The 25,281-nt window shown below is 47.0% G+C and overlaps 1 protein-coding gene across 2 annotated transcripts; it reads left to right on the top strand.

Moving 5' to 3' along the window:
* Positions 1–198: 198 nt before the first annotated feature.
* RAD50 (RAD50 double strand break repair protein) lies at positions 199–24,097 on the top strand. Of its 2 annotated transcripts, none has more exons than XM_078601103.1 (25): positions 199–344; positions 2,153–2,294; positions 3,473–3,556; positions 4,006–4,157; positions 4,707–4,892; positions 6,236–6,440; positions 7,403–7,531; positions 8,681–8,846; positions 9,705–9,898; positions 10,340–10,546; positions 11,723–11,905; positions 12,376–12,533; positions 13,350–13,525; positions 14,041–14,353; positions 15,269–15,585; positions 16,536–16,729; positions 17,214–17,324; positions 17,549–17,641; positions 18,189–18,302; positions 19,116–19,243; positions 19,681–19,905; positions 20,143–20,228; positions 20,723–20,865; positions 21,531–21,664; positions 23,241–24,097. In XM_078601103.1, exons 2-25 carry the CDS (start codon positions 2,166–2,168, stop codon positions 23,425–23,427), a joined length of 4,014 nt encoding a protein of 1,337 aa, XP_078457229.1. In that variant the 5' UTR covers positions 199–344; positions 2,153–2,165; the 3' UTR covers positions 23,428–24,097. The 2 variants fall into 2 exon arrangements, with proteins under 2 accessions (XP_078457229.1, XP_078457230.1); XM_078601104.1 differs by having other exon boundaries at positions 202–348.
* The last annotated feature ends 1,184 nt before the right edge of the window (positions 24,098–25,281 follow it).

Raw genomic sequence — 25,281 nt, 5'->3', positions numbered from 1 at the left:
CCTTAATGGTATCAAGATGCTCATTTACCAATCGCGTTTCCATCGACGGGGGTTCGGCGGCCCTCAGTTTCCGCCACCGTAGTTTCGACGTCATCGACACGATTCAAAACACGCGTGTGACGTCATGCCTCCAGTAGGTCGCGTGTTGGGAGCGGGGGCAACAAAAAACAACGACGCGGGTGACGTCATTTGTTTATAGAAAAAAACGAATGACGTCACATTCCCGCGTTTTTATCGAGGGGGCTGCGTGGACTCCGTCACGGGTGCAATCGACAGTACAGGACAACTTCACGTTAACACAGCGAGGCGGGCGAGAGGCGACGCAATAGCACGACTGTACACACGTACGTGCGTCTCTCACCCCTCTCTCACCGTGTTCGTGGTCGCGTTTCCCGCTCGTTTGTTGCTACAGTACCGAGTGCGGTGTGGGGAGCGGTGGCGCAGTGGTTAGCGCCGGCATGAGGGTCTCATGCCGTGCACCACCGTCCCTTCACAAGATCGACAGGGTTTTGATTTAAAGCTTTCGTGACTGTAGGGATTCATATTCTTGGTTCTTTCGGTAAAGTCACGTAGAAGGGAAATAATAAAATAATAAAAATATAAAACAATAAAAATGCTCACGACGTTTCAAATTTTCTAGCTGTCGATTTCACACCTGATGATGATTGCTTGTGTTGCAGTCGAAACGTGAGAATTTTTATTGTTTTATATTTATATTATTTTATTATTTCCCTTATACGTGACTTTACCGAAAGAACCATTTTGACTGCTTGTGTTGTGGTTATTGCAAACATTATCCCTTGTATAAAGGTGTCAGTTTTTGTACCAGATGAAAGGGTAAAAACCTGTTACTATATTTTGCCACTGGTAAAGGAGGTCTCATAGTGTAAATGCTTACCCCGAGCTCTCAATACTCTGATAGTGCGCTATTTTTGAGTTGTACGCCTTTTGGCGTTATCTGGTCCAACACCAATGGAGACTAGGCTCTAAGAAAAGCTGTCTCGGGTGTGGACCAATCAACGTCAAGGACAGTGCATATCATCATTATCGGAGTTGTTTATTTTTGTTTGCATTTTGACTGCTTGTGTTGTGGTTATTGCAAACATGATCCCTTGTATAAAGGTGTCAGTTTTTGTACCAGTTGAAAGGGTAAAAACCTATTACTAAAAATCGACATAGTTTGGTGGTACATGTTGTTCACGTCGTTTATTGTGAAAATTCCGTCACAGTTCCTATGATCACTGTTTCATTGCTTTTATGGATTTATTTTGGTGATTCTGGAAAAGTTTTTTGGTTTGGCCATGTTTGTTTGTTGTAGTATAGAGTTAGACTGATGGCCTTAATCTAAGTTGTCTTGTTGTTGTTTGACTTGCATCCCACTGGGATTTTTGCACAGAGCGTTGGTGTGCGGTGCTTTTTCTGCAATATTTTGCTGTCTTTTCTTGGATTTTCTGTTTGCACATAGTTACTTTAAGATGTTCTCTTGTGTTTTAATATTTAAGTGTGTTTTTTTTATTTAGGGCCCCTTTATAACATGTGCTACAGGCCCCGCATTAGATTAATTCGGCACTGCCTCTCCCCACCTTCACCAATCCATAGCATTGGTTAAATCACCCACCACACTCCTCACGGCATAGTGATGCCGTCGTTTAACAGTGGGTTGACAAAAGGGCTGTACATGTACGGCAAGTCCTCACTTAACGCGTGTTCACACAACGCGTTTTTGCGATAACGCGGTTCTTCCATTCGGGAACAATGAGCAACATCACGGAAGGCACCCGTTATCACGTGGTTTCTGAGCTGTCACACTGAGCGGAGTGATACAGTACGTGGAATGATGCAGTAACGCGGCGGCATACCCTCGGTTCGTTATGCTGCCATTGTGCCGTTTGTACGTACATCTCGCCAAACTTTATAGTTGCGTTGTTTACGGGGAAATTGTTCTCGCTCCATTAACGTGGTGCTTTTCAGAAATGCATCTACGGCATTATACGAGGGCTTGCTGTAAAGACAAAATCATTTTCTGCAGGTTGCTGCTTTCACAACGGCCGACTGACTGCTGCTTGTATGTTCATCTACATCATGTTTTATGGATAGAATGTGTATTGGCCACCCCTTGCTCAATATTATTTCCTCATGTCAATGCGTGCAGAATTTCAGAGAAAATGGCCAAAATAGACAAGATGAGCATCCTGGGCGTACGGAGCTTTGGCGTCAGTGACTGCGACAAGCAAGTGATCACTTTCCACACGCCGCTCACCATCCTGGTGGGCCACAACGGCGCTGGCAAGACGGTAAGGACCACAAATCAGCATTATCAGAGCCGGGATAATTAATTGCTTCACTGAATTACTCCATTGAACATCGCAATCGGCTACTTTTTTGTGGTTAATTATTCGGGCCCATTTAAATGACAGCCAAAGGCTGGCAACCCTACTACAAGCCACATCAAGCGTGAGCCGGCAAACAATGCAGATGTCATCACCAAGACCCTACCTATCACCTCCCATCCAGGGACACACGTTGAAGCATAAGTGAAGCTTTTTTCCCCCAATTATTTTTTATGTTCATAATCAACGATTTTTGGGTTTAGATCGCGTTATTTATAAATGTGTCGTAACCCTCCACCACCCGACACGGCCAATCAGTAAAAAAAGTGTCACGTTGACAAAAGACAAATAGTTCACTGCTTTAGCCCACCGGTGTGTTGAAGCGTGGAACCACAACATTTACAATTTGAGTACGACGTTTCGCTGGTAATTGCATCCAGCATCATCGGGCAATTCGCCAGAATGGCGAATTGCCCGATTGAACTATTTGTCTTTTGTCAACGTGACACTTTTTTTTTACTGATTGGCCGTGTCGGGTGGTGGAGGGTTACGACACATTTATAAATAACGCGATCTAAACCCAAAAATCGTTGATTATGAACAATATTGGTCGCGAAAGCCTACGTGTTAAACTATTTTTTATGTTATCCGACTCGACGAGCAATGCAACCGATTATCGGTTTAGTGATTATATGAATAATCGGATAGCCCACCTCTTGTATGAATAGATAACAATTCATGTGCGGGATCGTATTCAGAGACATTTGCGTGGCAGCATCCACACTCAGGCGCCAACCCCGAGGGTCGATCCTGACTTCAAACGCCCAAGTGACATCTCTTCCTATCAGCAAGTTTAGACAATTGCGGTCGATCTGATGCAGCCACAAAGCCTGTGGCTGGCCCCTTGGGCTCCAGCACCAGCATGGTTTTCTAGTACAGAAAACCCGGTAGGCATGATCAACCAAGACGAAGTGAATCACAAGTCCCATAGTTGGCTGTACCATATTAAGCCATTCGCCTCTTCTTCATGTCTCTGCAGTCGCCTATGGTTAGACACAAAGTTATTCTATCGGTACTCCCAAGATAAGCATTGGTTGTTACTCATGGTTGGCAAATTGATGTTGATTGACTCTTCCCTGCAGACGATAATCGAGTGCTTGAAATACATCTGCACTGGTGACTTCCCACCGGGCACAAGTGGCGCTTCGTTCATTCACGACCCAAAGGTATTCGTGTGGAACTTTGCAAGGTGTTGCTAATTCTCTCACATTAACACAGCTTATTCAATGCTAAATTCTTCTGTTGATATGTAAACTCCTTTGTCAAGGCGCTCTTCTCCCACCATCTTAAAATACGCTGCCAAGCTTAGCAGTGTTCATTGGAGCGCTGTCTTTCAGACAGCTCTGTCTTCACCTGAGTACGGCTGCTTGTGTTGTGGGCGAAACGTCGTGAGAATTTTATTTTATTATGTTTTATTATTTTATTATTTCCCTTTTACGTGACTTTACCGAAAGAACCAAGAAGATGAATCCCTGCAGTCACGAAAGCTTTAAATCGAAATTTATAGACAATGCTATTAATATATAAAATGTACATGACGATATTCTTCACCATGACTGACATCCTCCTGTAATTTCACCTCCTGCCCTCCACAAACGTGACGGAATTGTGACAGGTGGCCCACGAGACGGATGTGAAAGCGCAAATTCGACTGCAGTTTATGGATGTGAACGGCGACATGGTAACCGTGCAGCGATTGCTGCATGCCACACAGAAGGCCAAGAAAGTGGAATTCAAGACCTTGGAGGGGGTTTTCACCCGGCTGAAGTGAGCAATGTGCTTTTTTGTTTGTAGTTTTCCTCTACATATGGCGATGTTGACATGTATGCTGACCATTTTAGGCTTCATATCTTAAGTAATTTCACTATTGGGTGGAACGGCAATGCAGTGGTTTGCGCACTGTGTTATGAACTCGGATGTCCTGAGTTGGATTGCGGGCCACTGTTGACATCAGTGGTGAGTGATGTCTGATGTCTGATGAGTGATGTCTGATGTCTGAACCCATGCTGAACAACGTGGCAAAGTATGGTCAAACAGTCCCATTGGCCAAATCGGCGTGTGGAGGCATTTGTCCAATAGCAGATTGATGAAGGTGTACATATTATAAATAATCTTTTAATATGGTGATTGTACATATACTCACAAATATTTTTTGTTTACCTGATCAAAATGTAATGATTAATGATGAAAAACTATGAATGATGCCAATAAAAAAAATCTAACAACAGTGTAGTTTATGTGAATGTCGTTTCATGTTTGCGTGTTTGGATACGTGTGTTTTGCACGCTTTGTGTGTGTGTTTGTGCTCTTGAGCAGAAATGGAGAAAAGTACAGCATCAGCTCAAAGTGCACCGACATGAATCGCGAGATGATCACTGCCCTTGGGGTCTCCAAGGCCGTCCTGTCAAACGTCATATTCTGCCACCAGGAGGATTCTAACTGGCCGCTCAGCGAGGGGAAGGCTCTCAAGCAAAAATTCGATGAAATTTTCTCTGCAACCAGGTCGGTGTGTGAGAGATGCAAATTTGTGTGCATTGCTCAAAAAACCATATCGAAAACTTTGCACCCAAATAATTTCGCGCGTTAAAACGTTTCCTGTTTTCACGATACATTTTTTTTCTTGCTGCGTAGAATCGCAATTTTGTTGTGAAAATTGTTAGGGCCAGTTAGGGCGAGGGCAGCAATAGATTGTGGTTTATTGTGTAGGAAGAGGGGTGTAAATGCAATGACTCTTGAACACACCGCGTGCATGACTGGGCCACAAATAGTGACATTTACTTCATTTTACGACTATATTTTTGGTACGGAGACAGAAAAGTAACTTGTCTATTGCTTTGGATCGTTTTTCAAAAGGTCAAACGGCCACGTAGGGTTGAGATGAAAATCCGTATGACGTGATGTGCATGTCACGAGCTTTGCTTTACATTTCCTATTGTTAAAGTTTAAGGCTAATAAACTGACACTAAGACAACGCAGCACCAATAACAATCCTTATTTTGCATACGTTAAAAACTCCAACCCTTGTGGACTTTAGGCTCTCTAAAGTATATTTAATAGGAGTAGGTGTGAATTCTGAAGTCAGTGCGCATGATTGTTTTACCTTTAACTTTGCCAATCAGCTCGACAACTGATTATAGTACTTTTTGATAATGCCACTGTCTTGAAATGCATATAGTCCTACACATACAATTCAGCGATTTTACACAAATGACCTTTTCACTGGAGTGTTATTTATCTGCACAATCAGGCAATATAGCCCCTCCTTTTTTTCTTATATTTCTTGACTTTGAAACTCGCTCCTTTGTCTGAGTTGGACTATACGGTTGAAAATGAGTCGTGGGACTCAGGCATTCCTGGGGAAACAAGTGTAATTATAATAGCGGTATGGGCCTTCAGGCCCGTGCTCATCAATTGTGATAAAAAAGTGTAATTATCATTGAAGCGTTACACCCTTGACAAGATTCTTGTTCTCCAGCATTGGGTTCAAAGCAGTCAAAAACTATTAAAACTAAACAATTTTTTATTCTACCAGGTAAAGCCCACTGAGATATTTAGCTTTTTTTCAGAAGTGACCTGGCCACAAATGATAGCCCAATTAAGTGGCTTCTGCTGAAATGTTTCTAAATTTGGAGGGAAAAACCAGAGGACTCGGAGAAAAATCCACGTGACCACAGGGAGAACATGCAAACTCCAAATATACAGCAGGCGTCAGGGTCATGATGGAACCCACGACCTCCTGCATACCACGCATGGTAGTTAACTTCTCTCCACAGCTCACAGTCGGTCGCGCAACCCGGACATCGCCGCCAAAATTGTGAGCGACGCTCTCTTCTGCCTGCACCCAGGTACATCAAAGCACTGGACTCGCTGAGCAAGGTGCGCAAGGACCAGGGCTCCATCGTGCGAGAGCTGCAGGCCGTCGTGAAGCTGCTGCAGCAGAACAAGAACAAAGCGGAGGAGCTGCAGCGGGATCTTGATGACATTGTCACGAAACTGGAGGCCTCCCGAGAGAGCGTGTTCACCATCGACCGGGAAGTCAGCCCACTCGAGGTTGAGACATTTCACCACAGCGTTTCGTGGCATCGACGTCGGTGTAGACGAGTGGTAACATTTTGGCGATAAAGGTGCAGCACTGCAATGACTTACTCACGCCACTGCTGGAGGAAAGGGAGATCAAGAGTGCCCCCCATTAGAGGGTATTTGGCCTACTCATGCTGGCCAGATGTCTCAGAAGTACCCACACTTTAACCCTCCACACGTGACCTGTGGATCGGATAACTCGTTTATGTTGCTGTGTGGACATATGCATGGCTATTAAGGAAACGTGGCCATTGTTTCAACTGCCACACCGGGAGATCGAATCTGCACTTTACCTGTAACTGACTACCTTTGTAAAAAATAAATGTCCACTGTTTCTGTACACAGGACCGTGAGATACGGTGCCATTTATATGCTATTTAAATCAGAATTCTATAATAAATTGTGTTTTATCTTCATCATGCCCTTTATTTCCTGCCATAATGAAGTTTCCTTGTCTGAATTGTTAACCTGTATTCTTCTGTTGCAAGGCATTGGTAATGGTGAAAGTGGTGAGATGTCAATTGGCCTGTTCTTCCGCATCGATGCTAGTCCACTCCCACCAAATTATAATTCCGCGATGATCATATGCACCCAGAATGTGCCCGATCCTGTCAGATCTCAAATATTAAAACTAGTTGGACCCTGTGTACTGCTAGGATGTTGTAAGTTGCTGTGGGACAGCTCAGAAAAAAGCCATTGCTCTAATGACCGTATTCTCCAACGTCTATGCTACCCGCCTTGAACCCGCAATGATGAGCGTAGTGAAGTACTCTGTTTAAATAACTCCTCATGACTCGCATGGAATAGGGAAGGCTCTGATCCTGAAGTGAATCGACAAAAGAGCTCTACATGCACAATCCGAAGCCACCTTTCAAATCGCTGCCACAATGAAGACCCTTTCAACGCTTCAATTTGGCTTGTTGCCATTTCAGATAAACTTGAAGGACGTCGAGAGTAAGCTAGCAGTGGTGGTGAGATTGGACAACGAAGTGAAGGCCACGCAGAGCCGCCAAGCTCAGATGGAGGTGGACAGTCGAGACCTGCAGGAGAAGATGGAACAGGTAAGAGCCTCTTGACCTGCACGGGTACTGATAGGCTTGGGACCATTTTGCTTGAGCTTTTGTGGCAACCTATATGGCTGTCGAGTTTTAATATCATTTGATAAAGGATGACGTGCACAGTTGTCGTGTAATTCTGCAAATTAACTCAAATTCTGTATCACAATGTACTCTATCCAAAGCCGAAATGATAGCAAAAGCACATAACCCCTATATATTCTAGTTACTGACCAAATCGCCCACAATGTGGCCGACCTCGTCAGATCTCGGAAGCTAAGCAGGCTTGAGCCTGGATCGTGCTTGGGATGGGTGACAACCACACATGCAGGTATGCATAGGTTGCTGTTGGGCTACGCTGCATGATAGGCAGTAGAAAGCAATGCATAAAAATCATTGTTTTACCGTACATAAAAGGCCGCACATTTACGTTGTCATTAAACTGTAACCTTCAAACAGCCTTCACGACCGCTTTCACCCGAACCCCATGTAATTGCTTTTTGACTGTCAATGTAGACGATCCGATTTCCTCTACAAATACCTTTTTTTCCACTGGCACATCTGAGCTGTGCCAGGGGGGGGACACTTTTAGTACGAGTGGTTTTTCACTGGCTATTTTCCGTGTCGAGCCGGAACCAAACCGTGATTTCACTGGCCCTACAAAAATCTCTATCTGGCTTGGGGCCATTGGAAGGCCAGGAGCGTGTTTTGTAATTTATTCAATTGCATTTGATGTCTGTCCAACTCGAACATAGCGTCACCCCGTCATGCGAATGAATCCGGGGCTCGTTCATAAGGTCTGACGTCGGCGGGTACGGCTTGGCTCCCGTGGTGGAAACAAAAAACAACAACCTTTACACCATTGGGTTCTGGTCCAACCCATGTGAGACTAGGCTCTAAGGAAAGCTGTCTCGGGTGTGGACCAATCAACTTCAAGGACAGTGCATACATTATCAGAGTTATGTTTTTTGTTTGAATTATGACTGCAGGTATTGTGGTCTATGTAAACATGACTCCTTGTAAAAAAGGTGTCAGTTTTGTTGTCAGATAGGAGGGTAAAAAAACAATTATCAACAACAACCTTGTGTCGCCTGAGCTCGATTTTACATTGGAAAGCAGGGACAAGATGACCCCGTGGCGGCGTCATGTGCCTAGGTGTTTCAAGGCACGGACGAGCAGCTGCAGGAAGCTTACAGCAGCCACCAGCGCAGGGTGCAGGAGAAGGAGCGTCGGCTTGGGGAGCGGCAGCGCGAGCTGGAACGCGTCAACAGGGAGGTGCTCCGTCTCCGCAACGTCAAGGGGGGGCTGCACGTGGAGCAAGGTGCGTGAATAGGGCGTGCTTTGATCGCTTTCTGCCCGCGTACTGTGTGACCCAGGCGTTAACACACACGGGTGTTACGCATGGGTCACATGTGTGTTATGCGCCTGTGTTTAGAATGTTTCATACAGGTTCGTCCGTGTATGTGTCATCCGATTAGCATGGTAGCTACGTACAGTGCAAAAGAAGTTGTATATACATACGTATGTTTTTTTCAAGTTTTTCTGTATAACTCCCTGCTGTGTTTTATACAAGATTTCTATTCAGTTTCTGAAGAGGCTCCCAGAATGTGGAGCGAAACGTCTGACATCATGCCAGACAACACGCAGTACAACCCGAAAACTCTTCGGAGAGCTGTAGGTCATATAAAAATGAACATATAAATATTCTTAAAATCAATTGATTTTCACAGGGATGAGAATACACACGGAGCTTTGTTGAAGCTGAGCACAGTTATTAACCTTGAGATTACAGCTCCATGGGGTTTCAACTAAAGGTTGGTGTGGGTGGAGCCTTAAAGATGTGGCCATAATTTCTTGAGTCTGTTTAGTGCCACAGATGTTTTCAACAAATAATAATATAGGAGTGTAATTTTAATGATATAACAAGTTGAAATTTCTTCTCACTGATAAATTGTTATCACCCATTATTGTAGGCTCCGGGATTGGAATAGCTGCCACTTTGCATGAAAACGAAACGTCATGGGCCATACTATCCTCCTAAAATCTTGCAAACGGCACCTTACACAGCTGGTCGAATAGCCTCACGGACGGCGGAGAGGTTGGCGGGCCGGGTAGCTTTGCATGCACCGTGTGCATTGCGCGCGTTGCTTGTTGTCGCCGGTGTCTGTCGCGCTTGCAGGCAAACTACAGCAAGAGGCGGAGAGGCACGCGTCCACTGTGAAGCGTCGAGACCAGCTGGTCCAGACACTCGCGTCAGAGCTCGAGCTTGACGGGTACAGCAGCGTTCCGCTGTCCGACCGGCAGGTGTCCAGCTTCACGAGGCTCGTCCGAGAGAGGATGGAGCAAGACGACAACAACGTGAAGCGCCTGCTGGTAAATCGTTAACCAGCGCTTCTCTCCGTGGAGAGAACGCATTAAACAGGTGTCATGGTCTGCTGCTGCTGCTGCTGCTTGAGGGCCTATGCTGTCAGCAGAGGGCAGTGCGATAAAATCCATTGTTGTACCCTGATATCTATGCTGCCTGCCTTCACCAACTCTCACTGACCAGGGTGGGGAAGTATGGTCAAATTACCTGCACGCTATGCGCAGTCCCTCATCCAGCAGTAGTTTGAAAAAAGGGTTATACATGTACTGTACATGTACTATACATAAGGACATATTGAATGACATGCACCACTTTATGTATGTATGTTGAACTTCTTTTGCACTGTACGTAGCTAACCATGCTAAACAAACACATTTTTAAAAATAGCTTTTTGACTTCAATGATGATTATACGCTAACCTGCTACATTTTCTACGTGTGGCACGGCAGCACGAGTTTGAGGAAAAGGAAAACGAGAAGCAGCGTCAGATGGACGACGCCAGGGAGCGCAAGACGGCGGCCGAGAGCTCGGTGCAGCTGAAGCGGGAGCTGCTGGGCGACAAGCAAGCCGAGCTGGAGGAGAAGCGCGCCGAGCTGGGTCGGCTGCAGAGCTCCGGGGACCGGCTGCAGGTCGTCGAGAGCGAGCTAAGGGACACCGTGAGTAGCAGCGATTTCATTTACGTGAAAGCCGTTTCGTTAATTCTTTCAATGGAAAGTTTTGGTCTCTGAGTAGGCCGTGCGATGTTGGTTCGATGATGCTCTGAACTCTTCTTCTTTCTGGCATATGTTCCACTCGTGTGGGGTCTCGCCGCGGTGGCGAGATGTTAACTACCTTGCCTGGTATACATGAGGTCGTGGGTTCCATCCCCACCCTGGTGCCTGTATGTTTGAAGCTTGCATGTTCTCCCCGTGGTCGCGTGGATTTTTCTCTGGTTCCTCCGGTTTTTCCCTCCACCTTTAGAAACATGCGTTTAAAGTGTTTGGCTGCTATAAATGTCCACATGGTAATCCCACTTTGTTGAGCTATCATTTGTGGCCAGGTCGCTTCTGAAGAAAATTGCTCAGTGGGCCTTACCTAGAATTTTTTTATTTTCTAGTTGTAGATTTCCTGGTTCCTCTTACTCCACTAATTTTTTGTCCTGGGCCATCTACTCCACATTCCTTCCTATCCTGGCTCACTGCTTTGAACCACCCTTTCCTAGGCCTGCCACTCTGTTTCCACCCTGGGGAGCTTGTGGGGAATGGGGAGGGTTGTGATATGATATCCGTGAGTTTCAAAGTAATTTACTGTCATTGAATTCTAGTGGACTGCTAGTATACATATATTCAAAAGATAAAGATCCCCTGTATAGCCTGAACAGACTGTTGGGGCAAGTGCTGTTAGCGAGCACCTATGACGGCCGGCACGGCACACGAGGGTTGGGTGGCCAACACCACGCCCGGCCGCCTTTGTTTCCCCAGTGGCGATGTTTACACACCGCACCAGGTAATCATTTAAGGCTGAGTCGACTTAGGGGAGGCCCAGGACCGATTCAGATAATCGTCACTGGTGTTGGCAGTGAGCGGGAATCGAACTTGGGTCGCTGGGTTTGTAGTGCAGCGCGCTAATCGCAACACTACGACTCCCCACAAATATACATACACATATACACCTACCCAGCATACGTTCATCATGTTCCTCATGATGAACATGTCCCGCTGTTTTATACAGCGAGGACACTTAATAAACCCAAATGGAATTACATTGTACTCATATCAATGCCATGTGAGTCAGTAATACTTATCCTTACCGCTTACATTGCCACTCTTTACGACTTGCGTTGGCACTGCCAGGAGCACCAGCTGGAGGTGGCGGAGGGCTCGTCGCAGGCGGAGGGGCTCCGCACGGAGCTGCAGCGGATGCAGCGCGAGCGCACGGATTTCGACAGCCTCCTCCGCCGCCTCGACCACGAGATGTCCACGCTGAACCTGCACACGCAGGCCCGCACGCAGCTCGACATGCACAACAAGGAGAAGGTGAAGCCGCGGTGTGGACCCAGGGGTGTGCGACCGTGTCTCGTGTTTTGCGACGAGTCAAACAATCAAATCTAATCTCTTGTGGAGCAGTAAAACCCACTGAGAATGGTGCACGTAATCCGCTTCGATACCTCTAAGATACTTTCAACACGGTGGGGGGGGGGGGGGTGTGGGCAGCACTTTCACATCTGCCCCGATACAGAGAGTAGTGTTCGTTGCTTGAGAGAAGTCTAAATAATATTTCATTCTCAAAGCTGAAATACAACCATGTTAATTACAAAACTAAATTAAATATGACGTTTTTTTAAATCTCTGTTCATTTATTGTTGGCCAGGCTGCGACTCAACCGTTCCCGCACTTCAGAACCCGGTTTAATCACTGGTGGCTGCTTCAATTAGTCCCCAGTGATCTCAGCAGTGCCAGCTAATCGCTCTTTTCTTTGGGAACCGCGTGTCACGTCTGTCTTCTAGGTGGAAAAGGAGGAGCAGATCCGGCGTATCCGTTTGCGGCACGACAAAACGCTGGTGACGTTCGTGGGACACTTTCCCAGCAAGGGAGAGCTGGAGATGTGGCTGGACCGTCGTGCCCAGGAGAGGCGACAGCTGCAGGCCAAGATCCAAGGTCTCAAGTGAGTGCCTCTGTCTGTTTCATCAATTGGCACCTGGACTGGCAGCTGAGTCATAATGTTGTCATCATCACCTACAGGGGGAACTTTGGCCGTTTGTTGAGTTTTTTTTGGTTCTACAATTCTTTGTCCCGATTGTGTCATAGGCGTCACGTCTTGAGGTCAAGGCTCCATTAAGAACTCTGCGAGAGGGTGCATCACCCAATGTTGAATAACAGTCCGCAGAAGGGGATATCACAAAACTGCTTATGATTCATTTCAAGTGACTTGTCCACACAAGTGAGCAGCACTGTCACACCCACCTTGTCAAAGAGAGAAATGTTCTTTGCATGACAGTCAACCCCAATATTTTTAATTCTCAGAGTTGAAATGGGTGTTTTTGTGAAGTTATGGGTGACCGGACTGAGACAATCAACTCGTGAAACCCAGTTTAATTAGAGTTTAATTAACTGTGTTTAAACCCAGGATCTTAGCTGGACCTCTGAGCCACCACCTGGCCACCTCTTGCTGCAATTTGTTTGGCAAATCGCCTGATGAAGCTGGTTGTAATCACCAGCGAAACATTGTTCTCAAATTGTAAATGTTGTGGGGTTTCATCTTCAACACACTGTTTACCTGACAAACCTTACAAATTGGCTGTGTCGGGTGGTGGTGGGTTAACGACACATTAATATTTACGCAATCTAACCCATAAAAGCCTTTTTTTATGAATGCTACTTTAAAAAAAAACTATATTTACGAATGCACCTACGTCTCACGACCTTCGCTGTGGGGGTGCCTTTTACCACTGGGCACCTTTGTGCGAATCTCAAACCACAGCAAGCTGCTGGCATCGGCGGAACAGAACAAGTCCCACCTGACCACGGAGCTCCGTCGCAAGGAGGAGCGACTCAAGGAGAACGAGGAGCAGCTGTTTGAGCTGTGCGGGGGTCGTGACCTCGAGAGTGAGCTGCTGGCGCTGCAGGACCAGATTGAGCGCACCAACAAGCAGCGAGGTGGGGTGATGGTTTGCACGTTCCTGCCGATATAATTTAATGATTGTAACTCTTGATGATCCTTGGTCAAGTTATTTGGGTTGTGGATTAACCGTGCTCGCTTCAGCATCTTAAAGCACATGCTGTTTTAATGCTTAGTTGCTCCGCGCTTGTTGGGGTCAGTGACTCGGTGCCCACAGCACCACAAAAATATCGACAAGTAAATCGATTACGCCAGGAAAAACACATCACCATTACATGTCTTCATTCTTTGTAGGTAGATGATACATACGTGTTGTTTTTGCCTAATTTTCAGATGTTTTATATCATCCGTGTTTTAGTTGTATCTGGGCCACCCCTGCCACAGATAATTGGGATCTGACGTCTAATTTTCTCATTGCTTGTTGTAGCTCCCCAACGCTTGCACGTTAAACAGTGCCGTTGACTGCGTCGCTCGTAATGTGCTCCCAATCTGCTCTGGCATTCGTCACGGACCCCGCCGCCTGTCCCATTCCTCTCCGCGCGACACGTTGTAGCGATGCTCGCCGGTGCCTCGGCCGTGTACACCCAGTTCATCAGCCAGCTCACGGAGGAGTCTGGACCCGACGACTTGGAGGGTATGGGGGCGGCAGCAGGGTGCGGCGGCGGCGGCGGTGGCGGCGCTGGTCAGGGGTCGCCGTGCTGCCCCGTGTGCCAGCGCGCGTTCCAGTCCGAGTCGGACCTTGCCGAAGTGGTGAATGACCTGCAAGCCAAGCTGCGGCTGGTGCCCGACAAGCTGCGGGCCACCGAGACCGAGCTGACTCGCAAGCAGAAGCGGCGCGACAACATGATCCAGCTCAAGCCCATGCAGTGAGTGCTGCCGGGGTCGGGTCACAGCTCGGGTTGAGGGGGGGGGGGGTTCGGTTACGGCTGCAATCGCAATTAGCGTTGGGGGAATTGGTAGAAGCGAGGTTCGCGTGGGGGCTTGCACTACTACCCTTGGCTTGGTTGGGTTTGCATCGGGCGCTGAAGTCCCCCGTTGTTTTTGTTTGACGTGATTTGTTTATTGAAATGAAAGTCATGGGTCTGTGTAGGTGTGTCTTCGAGTTGCCGCTTTATGGTTTAATTAATGCTGGCTTAGTGCTTGTGTGTTCGGCTCCGTGATGTCTTGGGAATAAAATGTAGGTGTTGTGCAGACGATGCCAGGCTACGTATACATACATACATCCACAAACAAGCTCACGTGTTCCTCATCAAGATTGTCTATATGGTTTAGCTTGGAGTTGTAGCGCAGTGGTTAGGGCACTGCACTATGAACCCAGGGACCTGAATTTTATTCCTGGCCATGACTACGATCAGTGCCGAGTGATATCTGCACCGGTCCTGCCCCCCCCCCCTTCACCAACCCACACTACCAGTGTGGTGAAGTATGGTCATACAACCCGTAAAAAAGCCTCTTATGGATGGAAATGATCATTCAGAGGATTGGCCTTTGCTTGAAATATCTTCCGATACAGTGTTACATTATAAAGCGGTGTTAATGACCAATGTGGCACATGTATTATTTATTACTACACGTTTGTTTACCCAGAAAGGTCTCACTGAGTGCACAACTGTCGAGGCGGCCCTGTAATATTTTATTTGTATAAACCTATATGCCTAAGATCAACTCGCCTGAAATACGCCTGTTGTTAAGGTTTCTGAAGCTAAGCAGCGTTGAGCCTGGATAGTGCCCCAACAATTGATCATGTCCTCTTCCCTCCCTCCCTCCTCCGCTCCTCACAGGCAGAGGGTGGTGGAAACGAGCGAGAAGGAGCTCCCAGAGCTGCGCAACCGTCTATCGAGCCTCAACCAGGAGATCCAGCGGCTGAAGAACAGTCTGGACGAGGAGGAGACGCTGCAGGCCACGCTCGAGTCCGAGGAGGACGCCGTCAAGAGCTGCCAGCAGGACGTGGCGCTCATGGACCGCTTCCAGAGCGACCTCAGGGAGCTGGAGAGGAAGGTGGCGCAGCAGATGGCGCGGCTGGCGGGCGTGGACGTGGAGCGCACGCTGCAGGTGGTCGGGGACGAGAAGCAGGATGTTCAACGCAAGCTCGACAACGGTGAGGGAGTGGCCGATCGTTAACCCCCTTTCCCGTTCCGATGATGACGTACCTACGTGTGCATCGTCGAGTTTTTTCCTCTCCGATTCAGTTCCGATTACATACGTTTACATCATCGGAAAGGAATCGATACCGAATGGAATCGAATCCGATCCCGAAAGGTATTGGAAGTAAAAGGCCATGTGGGAGGGCGTGTGGCACAGTTTGGTGCCAGCTATCATCAGAGTGCGGTCGTGCCGCTACAGTTCTCTGCAGTGAAAACAGTAGAATTTCTTGAAAAACCGCAGTGCTAAGCCTCTCTAAATGAAATTGACGCTAAGCGCTTGCGCGTTCCGAGATTCAGCAGTGAACGGGAAACACCCAGCAACTTGCAGACGTCTCAAAACGGGAAAGGGTTCATGCTGCTATCGCCACTACGGTTGTGTTGGATCGGCAAAGGGACGTAGCACTCGCCACGCCACCCGGACATTCGCAACAAATCCGTGCCATATGGAGCACTCGTTGGTGGAATGTTCAGGATGGCAGAATGATGGTCTTAGAAAAGTGACTTGACACTCTATAAGCGTTTCCTGAATGGAAATATGAATACAATTATTCACCCGCTTATACATCCTAAGATGCTCACTACTACACTTGAGATTCTGGTTTAAACACAGACGGCTGAAACCTGGATTCGAACCTCGGGTCTCAGCGATGCAGTTACAGCACTCTGACCAGAACCAGCCAGCCACCCCTTTCCGTTATTGTTTTAAACAACAATGACAATGCCGTATCTCATGCCCATAGCCGTGGGTGATCTTCCCGAGTGGAATTCCCTTTACGCAAACTCAAAACCACAGTGAGTAGCTGACGCCAGCAGAGCAGGGCAGGTCCAACGTGGGCCTCCTCGCAGCAAGGTGGAATATTCACACGCTCGTGCCGCATGGGCTGCGCGTGTTCCCCCTTTACAGTGAACAACGCTTTGGAGCTGAAGCGATTGGCGCTCGAGACGGACATGGAACGCATCAACGAGCTTCGGTCGAGGGTCAACTCCGTGCGGGAGGAGAGGCTCCGGCTGGCGACCGGCATGCAGCGCATCGAGGCGCTGCGATCCCTCACTGCCGAGCTCGAGGCCGAAACGAGCGACCTCAAGAGGCAGATCCAGGTCATTTGGGGGCGCCGTGTTTTGACACCGCAGGTCACGGGGTGGCTTCTCGAATTCCATTTGGGATTCTAGTCAAAGAACGACCACCCCGTCTGTGGTGGCTGACGGGCATCGCTAGCCGGAGTGGATGGGCGGGTTGGCGTGTTGGTGGGATAAAGTGTGGGTACTCCCGTGTCTTCCAAGACGTCTGGGCAGCATCGATGGAGCTCTGCATTTGGTGCCTTGAGCAAGCAATTGCAGAGCTGTACATTCCCTGACAAATTAGCATCGTCTTAACACATTTGTATCGTGTTAAATGTGTGTTGTCTTAAATTTGTATTGCCTTCAAAATTTATTGTTTTCATGGGTATTTTGCGTAGCGTACCAAGGTGACTGTAGGTGCTGTCTTACATGTGTATAATCTTAACATAGCAAGTTGAATGTAGGCACTCTCTAATAGCGCCCACCTGCATGACTAAACGTGTGTATCCTTGCGTGGGTGCAGGAGGCACAGGAGCAGGTGCTGCCACTGGAAGGAACGCTGAGGAAGCTTCAGCTGGAAAAGGCAGAGATCGTAGCGAGGAAAACTCGCGAGCACAACCACGCAGCACGCCGGGTACTTGGCCGCAACTTCCTGCTCCGTGAAGACATTTGTACACGAAACAAATTCAATGTTTGCAAGTAAATTTACGGTCACGTCCGATGTATCTGAATTCTGTCGCTGATTTCCGATGTTTTACACCACTTACCACCCATTTTAAAAATCTTTCCATGCTGCAGTGTTTGTGATGGTTATATTTATTAATGTGTTTTACGTGTGTCGGTTTTTGACTCCAACAGATATCTGATTTGCAAGATAAAAACAAGAACATAATAGCATTCATGAAAGAAGTGGACACGTACATTAATTCTGGACGAGACCAGCTTAAAAAGGTTAAGTTACACTTTGTATCTATATTCCTGTTATTTACTTCGTGCGGCAGCGATTATATCAATACGACTTCCCTTTCACGGCTGTTTTACTGTTTTACGTGGCTTTACCACTTTATGTAATATGAACTTGAAAATGCAGTGCACTACTTGCACGGCTTGAAAATTGTGACACTCAACCTCTGCATTCAGTCTCATTAGAGCAAAGACGAAGGCAAAGATTCCCCCCCATAACCTTAACAGACCGTTGGGGCAAGTGCTGTTAGCGAGCACCTATGAAGGCTGGCACGACACACGAGGGGTTGGGTGGCCAACACCACGCCTGACCGCCTTTGTCTCCCCATTGGCGATGTTTACACACCGCACCAGGTAATCATCTAAGGCTGATTAGACTTAGGGGAGGCCTAGGACCGATTCAGATAATCCTCACTGGTGTTAGCCGTGAGCGGGAATCGAACTCGGATCGCCGGGTTTGTAGCGCATTGATAGAGCATTAGCTTTCTCATGAACACAACGCGCTGTTCTCATGAGCATCCCATGGCGTGAACAGAACAAGGAGCTGGAGATGCAGGAGGTGGCGAGGGAGCTGAGTGGCGAGGAAGAGAATCAAGTGCAGATCGGCCGCGACATCAGCGGCATCCGGCAGGAAATTGACACGCAGAAGGTTCGCACAAAGACGCACAATCGTCCACCCCCATAGAGCCTAAGGCAGCGGCTTTTGGCTCACCCATCGTACAAATACGGTCACTGCATTGCGCGCTTTCAGATATGCTTCTGCGGGCCGTCTGGAACACTCTTCCTTCCGATATTAGGAAGCCACTGGAGCTATGGATTTATACATCTTGATTACAAGCTTTCTTTAAAAATGCTTTTTGCGTTTAGTTTGTTGTCCTTCTCTCTGATTAGCACTGTTGGTTACGTACGGTGTGAAATAATTTCAACACACATACAAGGCTCCACACTGCCTCCTAAGACAACTTGAGCTCTCGTCATCTTGAATAGTATGTCAAGGATGCACAAAGCAACCAACATAGGATTTCCTTCAGTTATAAACCTCCATGAGAGGGATGACGAACCGAGTATAGACTCCTAACTGGAATTTTAACCTACAACCGAAAGATTGAAAGTCGGGTACTACCAGAATACTGCCTGGTTCCGGGATTGGCAACTAAAAATGACTTGAAGAGCCATTTAAAAAATATATAATTCAGTAAAAAAACTCTATTTAAAAATCCGCAATGCATGTCAATATGTACATACATTACATCACGACGCAATCCGTAAAGAGCCACATGTTGCTCCGAAGCCGCAGAGTGCCGACCGCCTGGTCTGGCTGTGTTGAGCGTCGGGTAATTGGGAGCCCCTGTGTTGTCTTGTACTTCAATAGAGGATGAGTTAGTGGGACTTCGCTAGCGGTGACCAGGCCACACTCCTACTCTTCCCAGCTCAAGTTGTCGTCTGGCCCGCGCTGCCGCAGGTACGCGAGCGCTGCCTGCAGGACAACCTGACCCTGCGGCGACGCCAGCAAGAGCTGGCGAGCGTGGGCGACAGCATTACTCGCCTGCTGGAGAAGATGGGCAGCATGAACGTCATGCAGCTGAAAACGTGGGTCTTTATCAAGCGCAGCTAACAACCACCTCTTGACCCGCTACCGAGAAATGTTAATTGCCACTCGAATCACAATGGTCACATTCGTGAGTGCAGTCGTGGTTGGAAGGGTTAGCGCGCTGTTTCCATGCACTGCACCGTGAACCCCGTGACCTAAGTTCAATTCCTGGCCAAGGTTAACATAACTGGTGTGTAATATCTGAACTAGTCCTTAGCCTCCGCGCGTAACCAAATCGCACGAACCAGTATATTGAAGTACGGTTGAAAACATCCCCATGACCGATACGGTATGAGTATGCTTTTGTCCGTCTATGTGCAAGCAAATCAGAGGGCAACGTCGTCGTTTTACATTCGAGGCAATTAAATTATCAATCGCACAGCCTCTTTGAGCGATGGCGGCCGACTTGGGGTCTTCCGTTGCTGTGTGCGCACAGAGAGCAGGAGCGGCTGATCAGTCACCTGGAAGAGTTGAAAAGCAAGCGGAGTCGCGCCCTGGGAAGGCAGCAGGGTCTTCAGGACACGAAGTACAAATTCGAAGGGCAGCTCAAGGACAAGCAGTTTCGAGATGCTGCCAAGGAGTACATGGACAACATAATCGTCATGAAAACGAGCGAGCTTGCCTGCAAAGACTTGGATGTTTACTACAAAGCTCTGGACCAGTGAGAAAGCTTTCCATTTTTTTTTATTTTAATCGTCGTCGGTTGTGCTCGTTTCGTTCGTAAAATTGCCGTGGTGTTGATTTTTTTTAGCGGCGGCCACATGCAGAGCACACATAGAGTTTGTTTTTATTTGCTTGCTGGTGTGTGCCGTGAATTCCTACCGTACGTTTTAAATTGTGTTCATTTGTCCATCACGTTATGTTCATTTGTTAATGATTTTTTGTTTCCATCATTCAGGGCTATCATGAAATTTCATAGCATGAAGATGCAAGAGATCAACAAAATTATCCGTGACCTGTGGAGGAACACTTACAGGAGTCAAGGTAAATTGAAACACAAATTCAATTTGTACAAATGCATTCATAAAGTTAATTTAACACCAGTTATCCCACACCACGTTGAAGATGTTGTAGCACATCTATTAGAGTGAACATTTAACCTGTGACTATGTTCACCCTAATGCGTTGGACCAACTCAATTGGGTGACAGTGGTTTGATTCCTGCCTGTGGCGAACATTCGTGGCGAGTAATATCTGAGCCAGTCTTGGTCCTGGGACCACCCCATCACCAACTTACACCAGCAGGTGAAGTATTGTTAAACAATACGTATGTATGTATTTTGAACTTCTTTCACACTGTACGTAGCCAACCGTGCTAATCGGAGGTGCTGGAACAACACGGGGAGTCCTTCATCTATCAGTGGATTGAGAAAAGACCATTATAATACGTGGACTATGTGAATCGAAGTCCCGGGCTTTTAGTTTTCGTGTAAAAGTATAGAGCACTCACAGCCACTTCCCCCTTCACGTGAGTGTAGACATCGAGTACATCGAGATCCGATCGGACGCCGACGAGAGCGCGTCGGCCTCCGACAAGCGGCGCAACTACAACTACCGCGTGGTGATGGTGAAAGGGGACACGCCTCTGGACATGCGAGGCCGCTGCAGTGCTGGCCAAAAGGTCTGGAAATCTTGATGTCCGTTTTTTTTTCCTCTCTTCGTAAATCCTGCACAGATTACTCTGGCTCAACAACACCGGCGAGCCAACTTCCAACTGTGTGTCTGGCTCGCCGATCTGTTTCTGGGAGTGTGATTTCCCAATTGCAGATGGATTGCAGCACATTTGCCTTCGTCGTCCTTTAGACCAGAGGTGGGGAATCGGTGCTCTGTGGCTCATGTGGCTGTAGGCCACTTCAAAATGGCCTGCACTCAATATTTGTCCACTTTTGCAAGAATCTTAGTGGCGCCAATTGGGTATGCGAGGAAGTTGTTTTCAACCTTGGAAATACTGCGTTTCTAATTTTAGTGCGCTCAGTCACTCTTGTCACTGCAAGAGGGTTGTGAAGTGACGGACGTGACTGATATATGTGATAATGTGTGGCCCATCCAAAGGTATTTTAAAGTCCTATTCGGCTCTCGCTCAGGAAAGTTTTACAAACTGTGCCCTACACTGTGTTCCACTGATGTTGCTATACAGGACGATGTTGGGAAATGTTTCAAGAGAAAACTTCCAGATCACCAAATGACCAAAGTCACGTGTCTCCTGACTGCCGCGTATGGGGTCAAATTGAGAAACGTGAAACGTCAAGATCCCATCGTCTGTCGCTCTCTGTCTTGCTTTCTCAGGTGCTGGCGTCGCTGATTATCCGGCTGGCGTTGGCAGAGACATTTTGTCTGAACTGCGGCATTTTGGCCTTGGACGAACCGACCACCAACTTGGACCGAGAGAACATAGAAAGCTTGGCACATGCACTCGTCGAGTAAGAATGCGTTAATGGCTCCTGCACTGGGTTGCTTCAACGAATGCTGCCGGTTAAAATCGGCCCGTAAAGCCGGCAGGCCGTTGGACATTTCAATTGTATGTGGAGACACAGAACGGAGTTTTGCTTGTACATTTTTCTGCCCATAAAGCATCACAACAATGCCGAATGAGTTTGTATGACATCACAATGTCGGATGTGGTGATGGATTTGCATAGTTCGTGCAAGACGTAAAGCACAATAACTTCACTTTACTATTTAATGGCTCTGTTTTTAAACTCAACATGTGCTTTTCCACTCTTAGAGCACACACTCGTGCAAATTCCTCACACAGTAAATGTTGAGTCCCGCGCACTCAAAACGCTGTAAAACGTTACGGGGAAGTTACTTTCATGAAGGCCGCTTGTAACAGGTGCCCTGAGAGAACACATTCACCCCAACCTGGTCCCGTTTCTGAAATTCTCTTCCACTCATTTATTCTATCGCTTGCATCCTAATTACAGCCTCACCTACTTATAAGATCAGTTGTCACCACTTCATCGTTTTCTTTCTCACCATGTGAAATCACTAATTAGTTTCCAGCAGAGGCCTAAATCTCAGGTCATTTGTCAAGTCTATGAATCGAGAGGCTTCCGCATTTTTGAGCACAATTATAACGCTCTCTCAACGCTTGCGCAACATCTGCGTGCTTGTAAGGGTGCAGCTATTTATATTGCTATGAGCACATTCTTGAGATGAAGTTTTAGGTGACAACTCAGGCTCAAGTAGGCTGCTGTTATGTTGGTGTTGTAAGCCTGGATCCAAAATATATCAGAAGCTACACCACAATATCACCAGTTTTTGCATGCAAGAGATGTGGATTTGCATAACCTCACAAAATGAATGGATGTTATGCGCGTAGTTATTTATGGCGGAATGTAATGAGGCATTGTAAGTCTGTAACTGTTTCCCCTGACGTTAATGCTGAAGGTAAAACATGTTTGTAAGCTGGTCTAACTTATTTCCAACTGCCGAAAGGGCATTTAATAACTAACAGTCTTGGTCCAAAGTGTGATTGTTTATCGTGTTCACCTGAAAAAAATCGAACTTAAAAGACTTTTCTTGGTGATTTTGTGAATGATATTAACTGTTTCAGTGTTATCCTGCACTGCACTGATGGATTGACGTCCAAGGACATTATTTTGAAGGATTGCAATCTGGTTCTAAGTTCATCGTTCATATTTTCTCACACGAGTGTGCACTCTTGGCATATTTATGTTTGAAATTAAACTTGAGTAACGTTACCATCACGTGCCAACAAATGTGTGAGGAACTCGAGCTTTATCTCGACTTGTTTGTTTTAAGCAAGCATTTGTGTTTCAAAGCTCTGGAAAGATTTGCATTTGAACAGCAACAATTTATGACCACTTCTGTTGCTTTAAGATAAGATAATAACAATCTGCAATCGATTCCGCTGTTCCGGATAGCTTGCGAAAGCAAGTCACAAGAGTAGATTAACTGTTTACTTGGCTTGCAGCGAGTCAGAAAGCCTGGCGGTAAGTATGCGATAAGAATTCGGCATCTCTCTGCTCTGCAGGATCATAAAGAGCCGCTCGCGACAGCGGAACTTCCAGCTGCTGGTGATCACTCACGATGAGGACTTTGTGGAGCTGCTGGGCCGCTCCGAGTACGTGGACCACTTCTACCGAGTGCGCAAGAACAACGAGCAGTGCTCCGAAATCGTCAAGTGCAGCGTCAGCACCCTGCAGGCATCCGTAGCGTAGATCCAGCGCATCGGGAAGTGGCCCCGTCTTTTTGATTCCTTGTTACGCGGGGCCTACTATGAGGCCTGGAAATAGATTCTTAAGGGCCAGAGTATGCCGTTGAAAATATTACAGCTGTACTTTTCTGGGTGCAGAGTCGGAGCATATTACTGCATAGATTTTGCAGTTGTGCTGTATAGCCCTCTGATGTGATTTTGGGTTGTAGTGCGTGTCTTCTTGGCATGATGGATGTGTCGCTACATTAGAAGCTTCAGTCATTTCATTGACTTTAACAGTTCTTGAAAAACTTTGCACATGAAGCAAAACATTGGCTATCATGTCGAGAAATACGCAGTACAACCTAAAAATACATAGGATAGCTACAATAGAAATTTCCTAAAGCAGTGCTGTCCACATTTTACATTGATTCGGTTGGCCGTGATTTGCCATGAGTTGAGTTTTATAACTTGATTCTCAATAACAGTGACTCCAGGAGCATTTACTGACTTAAGGTTATTGTTAAATACACCTTTGCCGTGGAAAATTTTCATTAAAAAAATGTCAAGTTTCAAGTTATTTTCAAAGGGAACTCATGAACATTATGCACGTTCTACACAAACAAGATTTTTTGATTGGATGACATGACCGTGTATAAAAATGTGTGGAACTATAAAAGCAACTTTTGTTCTTCCGCAGATGCAATGCTGATCTTTGTTTGGCCCACAGTAGTAACCAACATGTGATGTGGACTGTTTGTTATGTGCACAGGTGACCAAAGTGGCCTTTGACTGAAATTATGTTGACACACCTTATTTGACTGGTAGGAACCTCCTGGTTACACCAGCCCACGGGATTATTGTGTCCGTCGTGCAGGGAGGGGCTGGGTAGGGAGGGAGGGGCTGAGTGGGGAGGGGCTGGGTGGGGAGGGTGGGGCTGGGTGGGGGTGGGAGGGGTGGGGCTGGGTGGGGAGGGGCTGGTCACCCCGTGGTGCCCATATAAAACTCAACGTTTAACCTACTCACACAGGCTTGTGCCCACCCTCAGTTGGGCATATTTGCGGAATACACCACGCCGCCGTTGACCCTGGCCATTGACCGAGCAACCCAACGTTCCTACCAGCTCCCTCCGCAGGAATGTGTTAACGAGTGCCTGAATTGTATCCAGTGTTGGGTAGATTTAGATGTGTTATCTTCATAGTTGATTTGTGTTGGTGTTTCTTCATCCTATATATTGTTGAACAGATCAGAATGTTGCAGTGATTTCAGCCGTTTGCTACAAGTCGTGAACATAATAATAGTGTATCTTGTCCGCATATGTCCACGTTTAAGTTTATTGGACATTAGGTCGGCTGCTACCTTCCAAATGACTTGCTGTGTTCCACAGGTTCCAATAATGACTTGATAAAAACACGATTTTCAAATTTGCCTGCCGTCGTCACAGTCGGAACGTTTGATGCGACAGTTTTACAATCGTCGCGTAACTCCATGTCACACTTGGATATTCCGCTTAAAAAAAAGTGCACATGGAAAATTTCGTGGCAGTTAAAAAAAAATGTTGTGGGCTCCGTGCTTATTCAACTGTCATGTTGAACTCCCATGTGACTAAATAGCTATTTGCGGTGTTTGGGAGTTATCCATACTTCTCCAGCCCAGTCAGGATAAAGTTGGTGAAGGTGGCGGTGAACATGTGGGGGCATATAAGCACAGTTCAATAGATGTTTCTGCACTGCCCCTCTGCTATCCACAATGTCCACCACACAGCCCACAAGGCCTCTTACACATGGGGGCCGTCCGTCCAGGCACTCTATCCAAGCTCATTCGCTGCTTAGCTTCTGAAATCTGATGAGATCGGGTGCATTGTACGTGTGTACTTGAA

Source organism: Lampetra planeri, chromosome 15 (genome assembly GCF_965212315.1).
Source record: "Lampetra planeri chromosome 15, kcLamPlan1.2.h2, whole genome shotgun sequence".
NCBI lineage: Eukaryota > Metazoa > Chordata > Hyperoartia > Petromyzontiformes > Petromyzontidae > Lampetra > Lampetra planeri.
This window is presented reverse-complemented; position numbering and strand designations above follow the sequence as displayed.

Bases quoted from the DNA above. Each gene is read 5' to 3' on its own strand.
- RAD50 (XM_078601103.1), top strand. From the start codon at position 2,166: ATGGCCAAAATAGACAAGATGAGCATCCTGGGCGTACGGAGCTTTGGC. The intron at 14,354-15,268 runs GTGAGTGCTGCC...CGCTCCTCACAG, and splicing joins ATCCAGCTCAAGCCCATGCA to GCAGAGGGTGGTGGAAACGA. The intron at 15,586-16,535 runs GTGAGGGAGTGG...CCCCCTTTACAG, and splicing joins TCAACGCAAGCTCGACAACG to TGAACAACGCTTTGGAGCTG.